Here is a 20,693-nt window from a genome sequence, read left to right as displayed (position 1 = left end):
AATTTTTACCAAAAATTTCGTATTTTTGACTTCTGAGTCATGATAAAAATTCAAAAATTATTAAAAATAAAATATCTCGGCGTTGTTACCTCGTGAAACTCATAAGCTTATTAAATCTTTTTGAATTTTTTTTTCATATGATCCAGTGACGAGTTCTGATGTCCACCGCAAAATCCATATTTTTTTGAGCTGCCTGTCAAAATTTGTCACCAATTGCTTATGTTTCAATATATTGGATTTAATTTTTGAAGTTATACTTCTTTAGGCGCGATTGAGAGTAAAATTTTATAATTCTGCGTGCATGCGCACACAGACAGTATGTCGTTTAGTTGCTAAATCTTTCAAGTTATGTACAGTCCGTCTAATTTACTTACCGTTGCACGTCATTATCTACGCCAGAGATCTAAGTTGACATAGTTGCCAAAGTATAAAAAAATCCTGAATCCATTTTAAATCAAATAGATCACATAATTATTGTAAACGTGGATTATACAACAAAACAAATTAATATTAACTTTAAATTTCTGCAAGTCAATAAAGTATCTAGGCATGTTTCTAGATCAAAAGCTAACTTGGAAATTACACATCGAGTATATGCTTGACAAAAGCAATAAAGGTCTAAACTTTTTAAAATCCATTTCTAAAACTTGGTGGGGAGCTGATGTAGAAACAGCTTTACTATTTTACAAATCTTACATCAGATCTATTCTGGACTATGGATGTATACTTTATGGATCAGCAAGTAAACAAATTTTAAATAAAATTGATGTATTTCATCGTACTGTTCTACGTATCTGTATGGGAGCAATGAAGTCTACTCCAATAGCACCATTGCATGTTGAAGCTTTAGAACCTCCCTTGAATTTTAGAAGAGATTATCTGAGTGAAAAATTTGTTGTGAAAATTGCATGTATCAATAATTCCTTATATTCTAGCATAAGCTCACTAAACACAGATGATCTAACAAACAGTTACTGGACTCATAAAAATACACCAACCCTGTGTACAGCCTTTAGAACCATGTGCAACAATAAGTATATCAACAACCTTGATACTAACGACTATTTCGCATTTTTTTATGAACCTGATATACATATACCTACATATTATAATAGTTCATTATTAGATTCATGCATCTTGAATTCCTGTATAGACAAATGGCCCAAAGCAACTGTAATCTATACAGATGCATCCAAAACATCGGAAGGGACCGGATGTGCTTTCTACATTCCATCTAAGTCAACAGAAAAAATGTTCAAATTACCTTCTAATTGCTCAATTTTTAGTGCAGAAGCAATTGCAATTCTTGAATCCTTGATATATTTCGATAGTCTAAATAATAATTCAGTGTTAATAATATCCGATTCATTGTCAGTTTTATTATCTCTCAAAAATTCAAAATTACCCAATTATAATTCTAATCCTTTCATTTACCAAATTAAGAACATGCTTGTCAAGCTTAAAAATAAAAATAAAACTACTAATTTTATTTGCTACTAATTTTATTTGGGTAAAAGCTCATGTTGGTATAAAATATAATGAGCATGTTGATTCTTTAGCTAAAGCTGCAATAACCTCTTCAGCTGAAATTGTACCAGAGGAGAGAATTTGTATTCCTGACACTTTTTGTATCTCTAAAAGAAATCAAATAGATCGTTGGAAAACTTATTGGCAAACTTTTTGTAACCACTCAACAACACAATATATTTATATACAACCACAAATTCCAAATTCGAGATGGTTTAAGAAATTTAGTAACATCCGTAAATATATAACAACCTTAATAAGATTGAGATTTGGTCATGCTTGTTATCCTACTCATCTTGCTAAAATCAAAATTTACAATTCAGACTTATGTGAAACATGTCAAGAACAAGGAGATCTTAATCATATCTTTTTCAACTGTTCCAAATATATTCAGCATACAGGAACTCTTTTAAGCATCTTGCAAACGCTGCAAATATTTCCTCCGTACCAAATAAATAACCTATTGGCTACTAATGACAAAAGAGTGTATGATTGTCTAATCAAATTTATACATAGTACAAATGTATGTCTGTAATCAATTTTAGCCAATCTCGTTAACCTTTTTTTTACCCAATTGTTTATTTTCCCTCCTTTTCCCTATTTATAGTAATGTCTTTTAGGAATTTTTAAGAGGTTTTTTTTTTCTTTTGACTATTTTGATCTGTTTGCAATAGTAGGTATAGATAGACACTTTTTTATTTAGTATTAAGTAAATTAGAATAATATGTTTTTCTTTTTAATAATTTGTATTAGGTTTAATAGTTTTTTTGTATTAGTATTAATTATTATCAAGTTGTATCTGGCTAAATAGCTAAGTGCTAAAGTCACAAAAAAAAAATTAATATTCAATGTAAATAAATAAAAACTTAAAAAATAGAGAACAAGAATTAAATTATAATCATTAAGATTTGCAGTGCAAATTTTTTGCACTGCATTGTTTAATTATTAAAAAACGGCTCCGAACTCTTGGGAGAAGCCGATAGGTTTCTTCGTATATGTCTACAATAACAACTAAAAAAGTTGTCAGATACCTCGATTATTCCAAGTCGTGATAAAATTAGGTAAAATTTATATTTTTATAGTAGAGGATTTTTTTATAGTAAAGTAAATAATAAAAACAATAAATATAATAGAACGGATACTTATAGTAAAGAATATAAACAAATATGAAGTGTCATCACCGCAACTGTCAAATAAATGTTACCAATTTATTCTAAAATGTCGCCTTCATTCGATTACAGTTACAGTGTGTTCCGAACAAATGTGCTTCATAAAAACGCTTTATAATCCATTTATACAAATTATATGAAACATTATTGTGTATTTCTTTAGGTTAACATTAATAGAAATCTTCAAATATTATTTCTACGCGTATATAATAAAATATGTCTAGTGGCTGTAATCCCAGTGTACTCGGCAAAATGATTATAAAAAAGAACACACCTACCGCCAAATATTTCGTGTTGGTATCATGCTACGTCACAGGCTATGACGCGGATGACGTGCAACGGTTAGTAAATTAGACGAAGTATATAAATATATCAGTGCAAGAAAAGGCGTGAAAAGAATATATTAGTGTTTTTAGTAAATATATTTATTATAATTTTTGTGTCTTTGGATTTGTCTTCCTCAGGAGTAAGATGAGTATTATTAAAACATTTTATTGTATATTTATTATACTTCACCTTGTCTGTTTGTTTCCGTGAATTGTCATTAGGTACGTCCGAACCGATACAGACACAGTCCTCGTAGCGTATCTGGTATAGCATTCGGCCAGAGATCGAGAGATCTTGACTTCGAATCCGGAGCAATCCTATACTTTTTGTTATTTTTTTGAAAGCGGTAAGCACAAAATTAGTTTGGTGTTTAAAAAAAATTAAAACAAACTGTTTAAAGTATATTTATTTTTAAGAAATCATATAATAGAAGTATAACTTCTTACGTGCGTACAAATTACACACACATTCTTTTTTTTAATATTCTTTGAATTGTACTTAATATGTTTATTTAATTTAAAAATAAATTAATTCTACCATAGCTTCGAAAAAAATTCACTAAAATGTGCTTGATATGTTGATTTCAAACCATACCCCCCCCCCCCTTAAGTCAGTCCCGATAAACTTTCAACAATAGAAGATTTATAAGGGAGAGTTATTTTTATTACTTTACCATCATTTTTAAAGACCATTAGGCTAATGAAGGCACTATATTTGTGAACCTCTGTATTAAGTTAAATAGTAGCGTAGAAAGGGAGTCCCACTGTTTCAACCCTTTTTGACCCTGGATTTCCTGTATGTAAAATGTCTAGGGCTCTCAGAAGCTTTTGAATGTTTTCCAAAACTTGTGTTCATTTCACTTTATTATTTGTTTTAGTCTCTAGAAGATGACAAAGAATTTCCATTGTACGGATCTGGAGGGTTTAAATTTTTATGGGATACGAAATTTGACAGTGGAATGGTAGCGTTTTTGGACTGCCTTCAACAATTTCAGGAGAAGGTAGAAACCTTAGAGAAGGGAAGTAAAGCTTTTTGCTTTCCATATCGAACCAACAAGGGTAAAATAGAAGATAAAGATGCCAGTTATTCCATAAAGTAAGTATATGAAAACTAATTCTACAAACTGTTCTTACAACATGGGGTTTGATACTAGAGGGTATTTAACGAGTTATGACCATTTTTATTTTGAAATCTCTATATAATAAACACATTGTATATAAAGAAGTAAAACAAATAATTATTCATTTTACATAATAAGGTAAACAATATGTTTTATTTTAATATCTAGTTTTTAAATTAAGTTGAACTGAAATAATTAACAAATATTCGTATTAGACCCTGGTCACAGTATAAAGAGGGACAGTAGAACCACTCTCCGAAAAATTGGAAGTAAAATCTTTAGTCGCGCATGGCGACCGTGCAATGTTCCCAGTCGCATTTGCCCCACTCTCGCATTGCTAGTCGCATAGAAACGTACGTGTTTTAACAGGGAAAACCCGTATCCACCACTGGTGAATTACCAATTGCGTACTGCCGGTATTACTTCTTGAGATCAAAGTGCCGACATGGAAGAGGTTTTACTGTCCCTCTTTATACTGTGCCCTGGTGTACAGGATTTATATTAGCATTCAAAAAATAAGAACAATTCATATCGATTTAATTTTTAAAGGTCTTACACAAACATTATTGTTTATAGTAGAATAACTATGTGACATTGATGTCACAATGTAGGGCACTCGTTTCGAGAAAGACCTAGTCAGCTATTTTGATATTATGAATATTTCACGGTCGCAATGGTGTCGTCATCATAACAAAACAATAAAGAGTTTATTTATAGATATGGAGAAAGTAAAGGGATCAATCATTCTTTATTTATCATTCATTATTCAGACATCAAGTAGTTAGAATATAGACTTCGTCCGCCAACTAGTTACTATCGTATATAGTGATTAAATAAACATAGTATGAGTCATTAGTGTATTCCTGATATCCAACCCCTAGCAGAGGGACGTTCATCTCCCTTACTATAATATATATTATATTATATTGGGCCCACACAAAAAAATCATGATTACCAACTTCATGGAACTTCATTTATTCAATTATTCATGTCGAATCGGACATCTTTTCTAATACGGAAAATTTTAGGAAGGGGGCGGAGAGAAAACGCATGAAATTATCAACTTTGAAGGATCCAACAACTGGAGTACTCTTAAATATCGGATTATTTCATTTATAGAGATTCTGGCCAAGAGAAACCTACAAGAATAAAAATTACATCGGGAATTTTTTTCGATAATTTCCCGTCGTCAAGTATTACGTCAGATGCCCTTTGTTGCTACGCAAAAATGAACATTCAGTGACATTAATAACAATAAATATTTTACAATTTGTCAAATAGAGCACCATGAACAGGTTTAGCAAATATTCAGGCGAATATATCAATAAAGTATTAGTTAAAATGATTTAAAAAACAGTTTTATTCAGGAAATAATCTTACCAAATTACACTCGAGCTCTTAAAAATTACCGTTTTGTTTTGCTTTCGTGAAACTTAATTTCATGACCCGAAGGGGAGCTGTGAAAACTGTCAAAGTGTCACTCGGGTTACAAATCGATAATTTTAGAGCTCTCATGTAATTACTACTGCTTATTTCATTCATAGGAGATTCTGACCAATAGAAAGCTACAGAAATAAAAATTAAAGTGATTATTTTTTGATGATTTTAACTTCCAATCCTATAGTAAGATATTTGATCACGTGTTTAATTCTGTCCAATCAGATTAAAATTATACTGAGAATTATGTACTGTAGAAAATTACCGATAGAATTTTTTTAAGTAGATTGTTTCTGTTTAATGGCAACCAGTTTCCTAGTTTTGACAACTGTCACATTTAAGAAAATATCCATAATATACGTATTAAAAAATAATCTTACGAATATCACACGACAGTAAGAATAAATAAGAAAATAATGCTTCATTTTTACTCAAATTTGTTGTCATTGGGCAATAGCCACTCGAGCCCTGCGGGCTCTCGTGTCTATTGCCAGACAACAAATTTTCGAAAAACTGTCGCATTATTTTCAATTTATTCTCACTCGTGATACTATACCCGATTATTTCATTCATGGGAAATTCTGACCAATAGAAAGCTACATAAATCTAAATTAAATCGATAATTTTTGATAATTTCCTGTCGTCAAGTATATTACGTCAGATGCCCTTCGTTGCTACGAAAAAATACATTCAGTGACATTAATGACAATTAATGTTTTAAAAATTATAGAAGTGAGGACTTTCAACCGTCAGATTAATATTTATAACAACTGTGTGTTTAATTGTACTAATTTGTACTTACATAAATAAATTACAATAAAATTTTGGTGTTTAACAGTTTTATTCATGAAATAATCGCAACAAATTGCACTCGATCTCTAAAATGAATATAGAATTTTAGAGCTCTTGTGCAATTACCACTGATAATTTTTGATAATATTCCGTCGTCAAGTATTGCGTCAGATGCCCTGCATTACTACGCAAAAATGAACATTCAGTGACATTAATGACAAATAATGTTTTACAACTTGTCACAGAGAATAATAAGAAATTGTAGGGGAACCTAAGCAGGGATTTTTGCAGTTACTCGAGCGCGTCAAATTATCATATGGGGAGAAACCTGGTGCCCTGCAGATGTACCTCTACCATATATTGGCTCTTAATGCAGGGGAGTTCGTTAAGGGGGGCCGAAAAAAATCTATCCCTAGAAAAACTAGAAATCGTTAGATTAAGATAAGGTAAGTAAGTTAAGTACATGCAAAACAGCGTATGTTTAAAAAATCTGACGATGTGAGCGGCGCATAAGGAAATGGGTGAGTCCCAAAGTTTCACAAGAAAAAAGCGAATATTTCGCGAAATAAATGTCAGATCAAAAAACTAAAAATAAGTACTCAATATTTTTCAAAAATCTATCGAATGATACCAAACACGACTTCCCACGGAGAGGGGTGGGGGGTAAATTTAATATTTTAAATACGAATCCCGCGATATTTCGCGAAATGAACATGAGATCGAAAAACTGAAAAATACACTTATGTATTCAATATTTTTGAAAAAAATCTATCTAATGGCACCAAACACGACCCCCCACGGAGGTGGGGTCGGGGATTACTTTAAAATCTTAAATGGGAGCCCTGATTTTTTATTGCAGATTTGGATTCCTTACGTAAAAATAAGTAACTTTTATTCGAAACATTTTTTCAAATTATGGATAAATGGCGCTATAATCTAAAAGACGATTGTTAGAAATGGAAAATTAAATTAAAAATGGACAAGTCCCCGCTAAAATGGAAAACTTCACTTAACTTTTTTTGGTTTTAGGACCTACTCTTCACAACCCAATAATAGATCCCCAAAGCGCTCGAGTGACTGCACATTTAGCATACTTTGCTCCCCTACCAAAACAGGTTTAGCAAATATTCAGGTGAAGATATCAATAAAACATTAGTTAAAATGATTTAAAAAGATAGTTTTATTCATGAAATAATCTCAGCGAATTACCCTCGATCTCTAAAAGTATTATCGACTTGTTGTATTATCGACTATCACAACCCAAAAATTGCCATTTTTTATGAATCTGTAATGGTAATGGGTAGTCTAACATAATGCAAGAGTATTATAACTTAACATTAATATTGTTTAATAATGTCTTATATTAAATTTTGAGTTATAATACTCTTTCATTATGTTAGACTACCCATTACCATTACAGATTCATAAAAAACAAAAAATGGCAATTTTTGAGTTGTGATAGTCTTGCATTGATGGTGCGATAATTTCACTCCCCTTCGTGTCGTGAAATTAAAACTGTCAAAGTGTCACTCGGGAAGCAAATCGATAATTTTAGAGCTCTCTTGCAATTACTACTGATAATATTATGTACCAGTAAATTTTAAGTATTTTTATCAAACAATCCTGCTAAAATCAGCTGTGAGGGTATACATTTTATGACTCCATCACTTTGCTGTGTTTGGTGGGGCGCACGCATCATAAAGAGTCATAGAATGTATACCCTCGCAGCTGATTTTAGCAGGATTATTTGATAAAAATACTTAAAATTTATTGGTAATATTGTCCGACAAATTTTTAAGAGTACTCTAGTTGTTGGACCCTCTAAAGTTGACGAATTCATTCTCTTTCATTTTTATGAAGCATTTTTTGTACCTACCTAAACTCATTATTTTCCAATATATTTTTAGTTTTCTTCAAATTCCGGGAATGCCTTCAATTTATATAAGTATATATAAATAGTATACGAATGTATATTTTACCCTATATACGAATATTCGTCATTGATTTCTGTCAAACTTAATTTGAAAACAACAACATATTGTTTACCTTATTAAGTAAAATGAATTTATTATTTATTACTTCTTTATATACAGTGTATTTAATGAAAAAATATGTTTCTCTACGGCCGTTTAATAATATACTTATTATTCGCTATTTTTGAATAGATAATAACACCCATTACTTTACCCGTGAGTAATAATTCATTACCCACGGGCTGAAGTTACTCGCGGGTCATTACTCACGGGTTGAAGTTAGATTCAAGTGGTGCATGGCACTTTTAATATACCTATTAGCAAATAAAATTACTTAAACTTGTTTATTTAATAAAATATTCATTGTAATTTATATGAATAATTAAATTTGAAAAATGTTTAAAGGATTTTAAACTTTAACAATGGGGTTAGTATATTTTTTACGTTTAAATTTCAATATTTGACATTTTAAGATTGACGTTATAAAAAGGTAAACAATAAACAATCGATATTAATTTCGTAAAAGGACTTACGGATATGAAATTCATATCAATGAATTCTGTTTTACTTACTGTTCATTGTACAATAGATTTTAATTGAGAGCACACGTTATTTTTCATGTAATTGCCTTAAAATATGTCTTATTTTTAAAAGCCACCGCCATTCCATGACATAATGACAACTGTTTATTGTTTCATAAGCTCAACGAGTGTAATTCTAACAGTGTTGCCATAGTTATATAAAATATATTTTCTTATGAAAAATAAAATATTTCGTTTTAAATAATGTTAGTAGTTGATAATTATATTTTTCTACTAATCCAAATAAAAAAGGTCGTAGAAAAAGTATAGTATTCTACTTGCATGTAATGGCTATTACTCACTCTGATGAATTACGACACTCGCCAACGGCTCGTGTCGCAAACTTCATCATCGTGAGTAATAGCCATCATTACATGCTCGTTGAATAATATACTATTATATTCATTCTTTATAAATACAGGCTGTTTATTTGATAGCGATATCAAAATGAAAATGGTCATAACTCGTTAAATACCCTTTATATTATATAGTATACTGTGAAACTTCATATTGTAAGAAGTAGTATATGGGCCATTCCACGAACATACGCCTGTTTTGGATTACTTCGACAACGAATATTTTACTGTGCAACATAAGAAGTACGAAAGTAAATGGCGCTAATAATTATTCCAATAAACAACAATGTAATTTGCAATTTACTTTCGTTCTTCTTATTTTGCACAGTAAAATATTCGTTGTCGAAGTAATCCAAAACAGGCGTATGTTCGTGGAATAGGGTATAATATAGTTGATCCAAAAGATGGCATAACCCAGACATCCAAAGTGAAAGTTATCCTTCAACACCAAATTGTTCTATATGGTCCACACAATGTCCAGAAAAAAGTCACACCATTTTGAGAGTCGGGTTTGGGGGGAGAGGGGGGAGAAATCGGTAAATTCGTAGTTTTTTAAGTTTTTCGCCAATATTTCTAAAACTGTGCGGTTTAACATGAACAACCCTCTATACAAAATTGTTCTACATTAAATTTGAAATAAAAAAGGCCCTATGCATAATCTTTCTAAAATGAATGGTTCCAAAGTTACGGAGGTAGTATAGTATAACTGGTCCAAAAAAAGGCCTAGCCCAAACATCCAAAGTAAAAGTTTTCCTCCAACACCAAAATGTTTTATATGGTCCACATATTGTTCAGAAAAATGTTACACCATTTTGAGCGTCCGGTTTGGTAGGGAGATGAGAGAGAAGCCGCTAAATTAGTAGTTTTTTAAGTTTTTCGTCAATATTTCTAAAACTATGCTTTAGCGTAATCAATGTTGTATACAAAAATGTTCTACATGAAATTTAAAACAAAAAATGTTGTATACATAATTGTTATAAAATCAACGGTTCCAGAGTTACGGAGGGTGAAAAGTCGAGGTTTTCGATACTTTTTATATTTTTTGGGCAATATTTATGATATAACTATACCAAAAACCCAGATATCCAAAGTGAAAGTTATCCTCCAACACCAAATTGTTCTATATGGTCCACATAATGTTCAGAAAAAAGTCACACCATTTTGAGCGTCGCGTTTGGGGGGGAGAAATCGGTGAATATAAAAAGTATCGAGAACCTCCACTTTCCACCCTCCGTAACTCTGGAACCGTTGATTTTATAACAATTATGTATAGAACCTTTTTTGTTTTAAATTACATGTAGAACATTTTTCTATAGAACATTCCATACGCTAAAGCATAGTTTTAGAAATATTGACGAAAAACGTAAAAAAACTACTAATTTACCGACTTCTCCCCCATCTCTCTCCAAACCGGACGCTCAAAATTGTGTGACTTTTTACTGAACAATTTGTGGACCATAGAACAATTTGGTGTTGAAGGAAAACTTTTACTTTGGATGTCTGGGTTAGGCCTTTTTTTGGACCAATTATACTATACTACCTCCGTAACTTTGGAACCGTTCATTTTAGAAGGGTTATGCATAGGGCCTTTTTTATTTCAAATTTAATGTAGAACAATTTTGTGTAGAGGGTTGTTCATGCTAAACCGCTTAGCTTTAGAAATATTGAGACGAAAAACATAAAAAACTAGGAATTTGCAGATTTCTCTCCCCTCTCCCCCCCTCCCCCAAACGCGACGCTCAAAATGGTGTGACTTTTTTCTGAATATTATGTGGACCATATAGAACAATTTGGTGTTGGAGGATAACTTTCACTTTGGATGTCTGGGTTTGAGTCTAACTATACCATACTAAAGAGGGATTATGAGAGGAATCTAAATATGAGAAAATGTACACGGTGTCCTATTCAAAAAATTGTATGTTTGCTATACCACGTAGTTATTAATCACTCTGTAGAATTCGGAATATTTTCTAAGCCTGGAGAATATCATTGCCTACATTTTTTTCTAAATAACTTTTTTGGATATTCTGCACCATAATGAATTATCGACCAATGTCGCACTAAAAACTCATGCTGTATAGTGTATACAGTAACCGCCACGCTACTAGACACACGGGTACATTGAGGTAGTACAGCCCTGGACCCTTCACTGGAACTAAAATTGGAAATAAGATTGGCCTGGGCATCGTTCGGAAAACTGTCTTATATTCTAAAGAACAGAAAATACCCTCAATGCCTAAAAACAAGAGTATTCAATCAATGTATACTCAGTGTTCTAATATATGGCTCTCAGACATGGACGTTTACAAAAGAAAATATGGAAAAAATGGCAAAGACAGAAAGATCCATGGAAAGACAAATTCTGAACATTAAACTATCAGACAGGAAAAGAAACGAATGGATCCGTAACATAACAAAGGTGAAAGATGTCTCAACCCAAGTAACAAAGCTTAAATGGAAGTTCGCCGGACACACCCTACGGCAGAAGGATAAAAGATGGACTAAGGGTCGATTTCTCATACCTGCCTTAATCTATGGTTCAGTTGACCGCAGTTCACCGGTGAACTTCGGTTTTATTTGGAATGCATTTCTCATGGCACGTTCATGTCAGTGCATGTTCTACAGCTTTCGAGAAATGCCAATAGATGGCAAAAGGTAAAAAACTATCGCCATCTTTTATGACTATTTTTATGCTGTTTTTGAATAAAGTTAAATTTAAGTAGGACGAAGTAGTTTTCAATCCTAATAGTAAATTATTAATATTGAAAATATTAAAATATTACTAAAAGATTTTTAAATTGAAAACTTATTGGTACACTTTCCTGGTGACACCTCCAAGACTTCTACAATTTGCAAGTCAAATGGATGCTGCAGTGAAGACGAGAGGGAAGGAATTCTACACTATGCAATGCACATCCCCCGTCTGCAGCTGGTAAAGTTCCAACGGAAAAATGCACCTAGTTACTCTACGGAGTAATACGACTATAAAATAAAAAATGTATACCATTTTTATTCAGTTGCAATGGGAAGGCAAAACAATCTTACTTTTCAATTAGAATACGGAGTGCAGTCCATTCTAATTGAAAAGTAAGATTGTTTTGCCTTCCCATTGCAACTGAATAAAAATGGTATACATTTTTTATTTTATAGTCGTATTACTCCGTAGAGTAACTAGGTGCATTTTTCCGTTGGAACTTTACCAGCTGCAGACGGGGGATGTGAATTGCATAGTGTAGAATTCCTTCCCTCTCGTCTTCACTGCAGCATCCATTTGACTTGCAAATTGTAGAAGTCTTGGAGGTGTCACCAGGAAAGTGTACCAATAAGTTTTCAATTTAAAAATCTTTTAGTAATATTTTAATATTTTCAATATTAATAATTTACTATTAGGATTGAAAACTACTTCGTCTTTCAATGCCAGATGGCGCTAGCCACCTACTATCATCACTTCAGTTGCAATGGGTGGGAAAACCTGTCGATACGAATCAGTTAAAATATGGAGAACAGTGCCTACGTTCCTTCCGATGAAGGCTCCAATAAGAGCCGAAAATCGCGATTCAAGGGACTGGACTGCACTCCGTATTCTAATTGAAAAGTAAGATTGTTTTGCCTTCCCATTGCAACTGAATAAAAATGGTATACATTTTTTATTTTATAGTCGTATTACTCCGTAGAGTAACTAGGTGCATTTTTCCGTTGGAACTTTACCAGCTGCAGACGGGGGATGTGAATTGCATAGTGTAGAATTCCTTCCCTCTCGTCTTCACTGCAGCATCCATTTGACTTGCAAATTGTAGAAGTCTTGGAGGTGTCACCAGGAAAGTGTACCAATAAGTCTTCAATTTAAAAATCTTTTAGTAATATTTTAATATTTTCAATATTAATAATTTACTATTAGGATTGAAAACGACTTCGTCTTTCAATGCCAGATGGCGCTAGCCACCTACTATCATCACTTCAGTTGCAATGGGTGGGAAAACCTCTCGATACGAATCAGTTAAAATATGGAGAACAGTGCCTACGTTCCTTCCGATGAAGGCTCCAATAAGAGCCGAAAATCGCGATTCAAGGGACTGGACTGCACTCCGTATTCTAATTGAAAAGTAAGATTGTTTTGCCTTCCCATTGCAACTGAATAAAAATGGTATACATTTTTTATTTTAAATTTAAGTATTTATAGTCAAATAATCATTTTAATAATTATAAATGTTATAAAAACAAAAATAATGTTATCGTTTATAGTTAGGCTTAATATAACAAAATAGGATATATTTATATTATGACAGCGTTTCGTGTTAATACAACGCATGCGTAATCCATGAAATCATCTGAACTGGGTTCAGAAATCTTTGAACGGCCGAATTCCAGCTTTCAAGCATCGTTCAAGTTTAAACTGTCATCGGTTGAACGTGAATTGAGAAAGACGATTTTGACTTTAAACTGACGTTCACTAAAAGTTCAGGTTAAACTGGAGTTGAACTCGATATGAGAAATTGGCCCTAAGATGATTATACATTGGAGACCGTAAAACCACAAACGAAAAAAGGGAAGGCCACAGATGCGATGGTCAGATGACCTGAAGAAACACACTGGGTCAAAATGGATGCCAATTGCCCAAGATAGAGAGGCATGGAAGAAGGAAGAGGATGCCTATATCCAGGGATGAAAGTTTGGGGCTGATTAGATATATAGATAGTTGTTGTTGTATTAAAGTTGTAAAAGTTATTAAGTATTATAATATTTTTAGTGTTTGAATAAAGTTTTTTAAAAGCAGAGTAATAATAGTATAAATTAATGTTTTTTTTTGTTGGAAAAACAATTATTTTGAATAGTTTCATTACTAACCGAAATTTTTTACTATGAACCGATTTCCATGAGATTTTGGAATTAGGCTTATCTTACACTTAACTTCAAAAGTGATATTGACCCGAACTGCGTTTTTTATTTTTAAGGGGTGAAAACAACCCCTTAATAGAAAAATTTACATTGAGCCATTTTATCGCCAGAAAACGTGTTTAATAATAAAGAGTGACATTGTGAAGTGTTTCCTAACACAATAACCTCATGTTAAACTCATTTTCATCCCCTTGAAAACCGTACAACACTTGCAAACAACCCCTAAATCGAAAAAAATTACAAAAAATTAATTTAGTATGACATAAAAAGATTTAAATATAGAGTAAATGATATTTTACGTTCTTTATCTTAATTATCATATTGTTAACTCGTTTCAACCCTTAAAACAACCCCTAAATAGAAAAAATTAATTTGGTTTGACAAGAAGACTTAAATATAGGGTAAATAATATTTTACGTTCTCTATCTTAATTATCTAATTGATAACCCCTCTCAACTCTTAAAATCAACTCCTCGATTAAAAATTGTATAAAAAATTTCTTTTGATAAACTAAAAAGGATTTAAATATCGTTCCACGTTCTCGAAAAAGCTAGCTGGAAAATCATATGCTCAAGCTCTTTCACCCTTAAAACTACCCCTAAATTAAAACATTGAATATGTATGATTATACATTTAAAAATGTTTAGTTTACTAAGTAGAAAAAATACAATTAGTTTTTGGGCCATAACTACTTCAATTTTGAAGCTATCACAACTTATAAAAAACCATTTTGAAGGTAATTAAAAGAGCTACAACTTTTTTCATTATAATATGTAGCGAAAACCTTTTATTTTGAAACGGTGAAGGGTCAGAGGGCTCGAGAGAGACTGTGGTTACGCTTACCGCGCGCTTTTTAATTAATCATATCTTCGTCAATTTTTGTGTGATAGGAAAAACAAACAAACCAAAATTTTTGTCAAAAAAAACCTATTTTTTTATTATTACACTTTTTTACGTATCTTTCACTATTTTTGAGATATTATGAAAAGAAGGTGCTTTTTTTAAATTCGAATTTTTTTTTTCTTAAAATCGTGATTTGTTCAAAAAATATGTGTTCCAAAGCAGCAAAATTGCTAGAAAGAATCTATCAAACTCTTTATATTAAAGCTGATTCTAGACGGAATACGATTAATTTTAATTTTGGTGGAAATGGCATTTATGAAATCCATTGATTTAAAAAAAAAACCATTAGATGTTCCTCTTTTTTTTTTATTACAACTCACTCATTTTACATACAAAAGACTTTTAACAGTGCTCATTTTAAAGCTTATTTTAAGTACTATAAAATCCTTTCTCATTAGCACTGTCCACAATCTGGTGGAAATGACACTTATGAAATCCATTGATTTAAAAAAAAAACCATTAGATGTTCCTCTTTTTTTCATTACAGCTCACTCATTTTACATACAAAAGACTTTAACAGTGCTCATTTTAAAGCTTATTTTAAGTACTATAAAATCCTTTCTCATTAGCATGCATAAAATGTATTCGCCATCTGCTAGATGGCATTGAATACATCGATTAAATTTCACACAAAATAAAAAACGGCTTTGATCTTCAATATCTCGCTTAATATTGCACTTAGGACACTCTTTAAAAAAAAACAAATTGTTCATTTTTTTACCTGCTACAATTTTGTTCATTATGATATTATCGTTAAAATGCATATTTTTGGAGATATTTGCAAAAAACTGTTGAAAATCGTGAGAAAATTCCGAATTTTCAATTGCCAATAACTTGAAAAGTATTGGGTTTTTGAAAAAACTTTATACAACATTTTTTGCTTAAAATTAGGTCTTATATCGATATCTGAGGTTATTTAAAAAAAAATTCCACCACCGAAAAGGGGTGGCAACCACCCCCAGGATGAAAATGGAGTTCGGGTCAATATCACTTTTGAAATTAAGGGTAGGATAAGCCTAATTCCAAAATTTCATGTAAATCGGTTCATAGTAAAAAAATTCTGAGCCAAAAAGCTTCAATGACTGCACTATACAGTCTCATTACATGGCAGACATAAAAGTCACAGGTGAGAACGGTCCGGATTAGCCCATGCCTAGAAATTAGGTACCAGTGTGTCTACTAGCGTGGCGCTTACTGTATATTATAGCTTATTTATCTTTTATTTGTTTTTTTTTAGAATTCAATTAAATTCGGAGGAACAGTGGACCAAAGCTTTGAAATTTATGCTGACTAATCTAAAATGGGGCCTGGCCTGGGTCTCTTCTCAGTTCAAAAGCGATGGAGAAGAAATTCAATCTGACAATTAGAAATACAATTTAGAACTTACAATTTTACTGAATGTTATCTGTCTAGTTACGAATTTTATGCAATATATGATTGATTTAAGGATAAGATTATTTAAGTATATTGTATTTTTGTTAAAATATGATAAGTCTCATGTACATAACTCAGCGTATGTCTTTTATGATTGTTAATTTTCCAATTTAGTAAATTAATTTCATCTTTTTTAAAAAAAACCAGTTTTCTTAAATACCTCTATTCTATTCTATTCTATTGTAGCAACAGAAATAAAATACACTGAGCAGCAAAATTAACGCAGCACCTTAAAAATGGGACAATTTTGATGTCTCGAATTTTCTAAACCTGTTGTCCGATTTGAGTGATTTTTTGAGTGTGTTATATAGGCTTATTCTTTAAGAATATCGATGTAGTACTACTGTTGCTGGACACGTAAATGTCATTGTATACCGGGTGTAACAGTCATACTGTATTTTTTCCTTAAAGTTCGGAACACCCTATGGAATATTATATAGCAGATATACTAGATTATATATATTAATATATATTATATATTAATATATAATATAACACAGCCGATATACCAGAGTCTCATAATACTACGATCGCTTCCTTTGCTGATGACGTAGCAATACTAGCTGTAAATGAAGATCACATACAAGCCTCACAAGACCTGCAACACCATCTGGACATACTCGGTGAATGGTACAAAAAATGGCGAACAAAAGTTAACAAATCGAAATCATCTCAAATAACGTTTTCCAACCGCCACAACACATGCCCAACTGTAAGAATGGAAAATGAACGAATACCAACAGTAACAGACGCTAAATACCTTGGCCTCCATCTTGACCAACGTCTTAATTGGAAGAAACATATCCAGACCAAAAGAAGACAACTAGACTTGAAATTCCGGCAAATGTATTGGCTCCTTGGACGCAGATCAAAACTCAACATCCAAAACAAAATTCTTCTGTACAAAGCAATACTCAAACCTATTTGGTACTACGGACTACACCTCTGGGGCTGTGCAAATATCATCCAAAGATTTCAGTCTAAAGTTCTAAGATCAATAGTGGATGCACCATGGTACGTAACTAATCAAACACTTCACGAAGACTTAAATATACCTCAAAAATGAATAACCATGTTCAATTTCGTTGCAAAACGAAAATACAGCCGCACCATATTCTAGTCCAATCAGAGAGTGTAGCAAGCACCTCTACCGGTTTCGAAACTTATTAGTCTCTCATCAGGAGGCACATATGCTGCTCTCCCCGATCCAACCAAAACAAACCCCGGCGTGCAGTCCCGAATTGCAACGAACGAAATGGCATAGATGCCCTAGCGGCAACTGCTAGCAAAAGACTAAGTTTTCACTCCAATGGCATACAGAACAACATAATGTTACTCTACACCCCACCAGACTGAAAACAATGGGAACCTTCTCTGGTTACACCTCCGAGGCTTCTACAATTTGCAAGCCATACGGATGCTGAGACTAAGGAAGATGAGGGAATTTTACAATTTATAATTCACGTCCCATCTGCTCAGCGCGGTAAAGTTCCAACGAGAATGGTTCCCTTCGTACTCCAATGAGAGTAAACATGTTTTCTTGTTTTTAAACTTGTTTTCAGTCTGGTGGGGTGTAGAGTAACATTATGTTGTTCTGTATGCCATTGGAGTGAAAACTTAGTCTTTTGCTAGCAGTTGCCGCTAGGGCATCTATGCCATTTCGTTCGTTGCACTCCGGGACTGCACGCCGGGGTTTGTTTTGGTTGGATCGGGGAGAGCAGCATATGTGCCTCCTGATGAGAGACTAATAAGTTTCGAAACCGGTAGAGGTGCTTGCTGCACTCTCTGATTGGACTAGAATATGGTGCGGCTGTATTTTCGTTTTGCAACGAAATTGAAAATGGTTATTCATTTTTGATTTACATGTTTACTCTGATTGGAGTACGAAGGGAACCATTCTCGTTGGAACTTTACCGCGCTGAGCAAATGGGACGTGAATTATAAATTGTAAAATTCCCTCATCTTCCTTAGTCTCAGCATCCGTATGGCTTGCAAATTGTAGAAGCCTCGGAGGTGTAACCAGAGAAGGTTCCCATTGTTTTCATTCTGGTGGGGTGTAGAGTAACATTATGTTGTTCTGTATGCCATTGGAGTGAAAACTTAGACTTAAATATACCTTTCATCAGAGAAGAAATCCATCGAGCCACGGAGTCACAAAATGAGCGTACCATTCACCATGACAATGAGTTAGTAAGGTAATTATTCCATAATGGCCCTGCCACAAGTAGACTAGATAGAACCTGGCCTCAGGACCTATTTTAAAACTTAAACATAAATAGAATAAGATGAGACATCATTGGAAGTCTCTTCTTCATGCCCAAAAACATGGAACAAATTTACTTAATACTCTTTTAATGATGTAGATTGTAAATAAACATAATTACATAAAAAAGTTATTTTAGAATCAAAACATTACAAATGATAAGATAATTAGCGTTAATTACTACTCGTTAATTTAGTTAATAAAATATATTTATAACCTACGTATCGAACATTAGGTTCGGGTTGATGTGACGATATCTGGTACATGAATGAATACTACCGACGATCGCGTAAATTAGGAATTACATTTATTAATATGAAACGGACATATAAGGAGAGGAAAGCTCGCTCAGCTCGTCAGCGGAAAAGACATGTAGGGAAATACAATCAACGCTCGTAAAAAGATAGGTAAAAGGAAAACCGTCGGATTCGTTCAGCTCACCAAAACGACCGCGGAAAATGGTCGGGATAACTCACCTCTTATACCTCGTTGCTGTTTATTATTCTTCGATCAACGCTCCAAGAATAATAATCAACTAGGCCCTTCGTTCCGACTTCTATATCGTCCGACACGGTACAAAAACACGTTTTACTTAATTCATTGGCGTACTCTAGACGATAAAATTATATTATCGTCACAGTATAAATAATTAACATTACATTACATAGTTTCCCAGCTTTAGACATCTGTGACAGGAGTATCTTATAGAATTCTACTGTCAGAGTGACAGTTGTCATACTCATCTGATACGTCTAAAGGCGGGAAACAATGTAATGTTATTTTTTAAAAATTGATATTTAAAAAAAATATATATAAAAAAATATATAAAAAAATCAAAAAAAAATAAATAAATATTAAAAAACAATAAAAAAAAGCAAAAAAAATCACAAAGAAGGCCTAAACCTCCGCGAGGTTGAATCGGGTTTAGGTCTTAGCGCTGAAAAAAAATATTTTAATATCAATTAGTGGTTTAGTATAAGTATTTAGTAATAGTGTTTAATATTAGTATGTATTTTTAATGTAATGTATGTAATTATGTTTGTAATTATTAATACAGTCGGAAAAATGAAAGAATACCCATGAAAGAACATATAAAACACGCTGTATTTTCCTGTCACCGTGTCACAAAGAAAATTGTCCAGTGCAAGTATGTACATGTAACAATAATTATTACATGTATGTGCGCTGGCCAATTTTTTGTGTGACACGGTGACAGGAAAATACAGCGTGTTTTATATGTTCGTTCATGGGTATTCTTTCATTTTTCCTACTGTATATAATGTATATTAGTTAAAATTAGGAAATTGTGTCTATGAAAATAAAAAAAAATTGAGCTGGCCAATTGTTTCAAACCAAGGTCATAAATCTAAACACACACACACACACACATTTTTTTACGTTTATAACGACAAGTTCCACCTCCACTGGTCTCATCTCTTTTTGTCACGCAGTGTATTATGTTTTCCATCTTTTGCGTTATTTTGCCGGTTATTAGCGGGCTCATCACTGTATAAAATATTTAAATTAAAACTAAATTATAGCCATAGGCTTTCTTAACATTTTGTTTTTTGATTTATTTGTTTGTGTTGGATAATAAAAAAGTTAGGTACGTTAACAACTAGCCATGTTTTTCATCAATAAATCCACATTTTCTGCTTAGTTTAATAAACAAGCCTAAAGTAGGCTATGAGAAATTTATCAATTTGATAAATGTCAAATTGTTAACAGTAAAAAAAGTGTCTGGTTTGTTGAGAAAATTAGTAGATTTATTATTTAAAGTTTCAATTAGGTCCGTAATTTGTTTCTTGTTTGGTGGAAATGGAACGTGCTACAAGGAATTAGACCCGTGATGAGTGGGTTCAAGCTAAAAAAAAAAAGAATGTGTGTGTACGTTGTACGCACGTAAAATGTTATA

General features: G+C 32.5%; 1 protein-coding gene across 1 annotated transcript in view; it reads left to right on the top strand.

Annotated features, from left to right (window-relative positions):
- LOC126883063 (beclin-1-like protein) overlaps nucleotides 1-16,658 on the top strand; it is a 43,682-nt gene extending 27,024 nt beyond the window's left edge. The window contains exons 6-7 of the mRNA XM_050648274.1: nucleotides 3,901-4,118; nucleotides 16,319-16,658. Coding sequence (XP_050504231.1) covers nucleotides 3,901-4,118; nucleotides 16,319-16,448 — 348 coding nt within the window. The 3' untranslated portion in view covers nucleotides 16,449-16,658. The remainder of the gene's footprint in view (nucleotides 1-3,900; nucleotides 4,119-16,318) is intronic.
- Nucleotides 16,659-20,693: the final 4,035 nt, after the last annotated feature.

The sequence above is a fragment of the Diabrotica virgifera genome, chromosome 4, assembly GCF_917563875.1.
Source record: "Diabrotica virgifera virgifera chromosome 4, PGI_DIABVI_V3a".
Classification (NCBI taxonomy): domain Eukaryota; kingdom Metazoa; phylum Arthropoda; class Insecta; order Coleoptera; family Chrysomelidae; genus Diabrotica; species Diabrotica virgifera.
The sequence above is the reverse complement of the archived record's forward strand: the minus strand, read 5'-3'. Positions and strand labels throughout refer to the sequence as shown.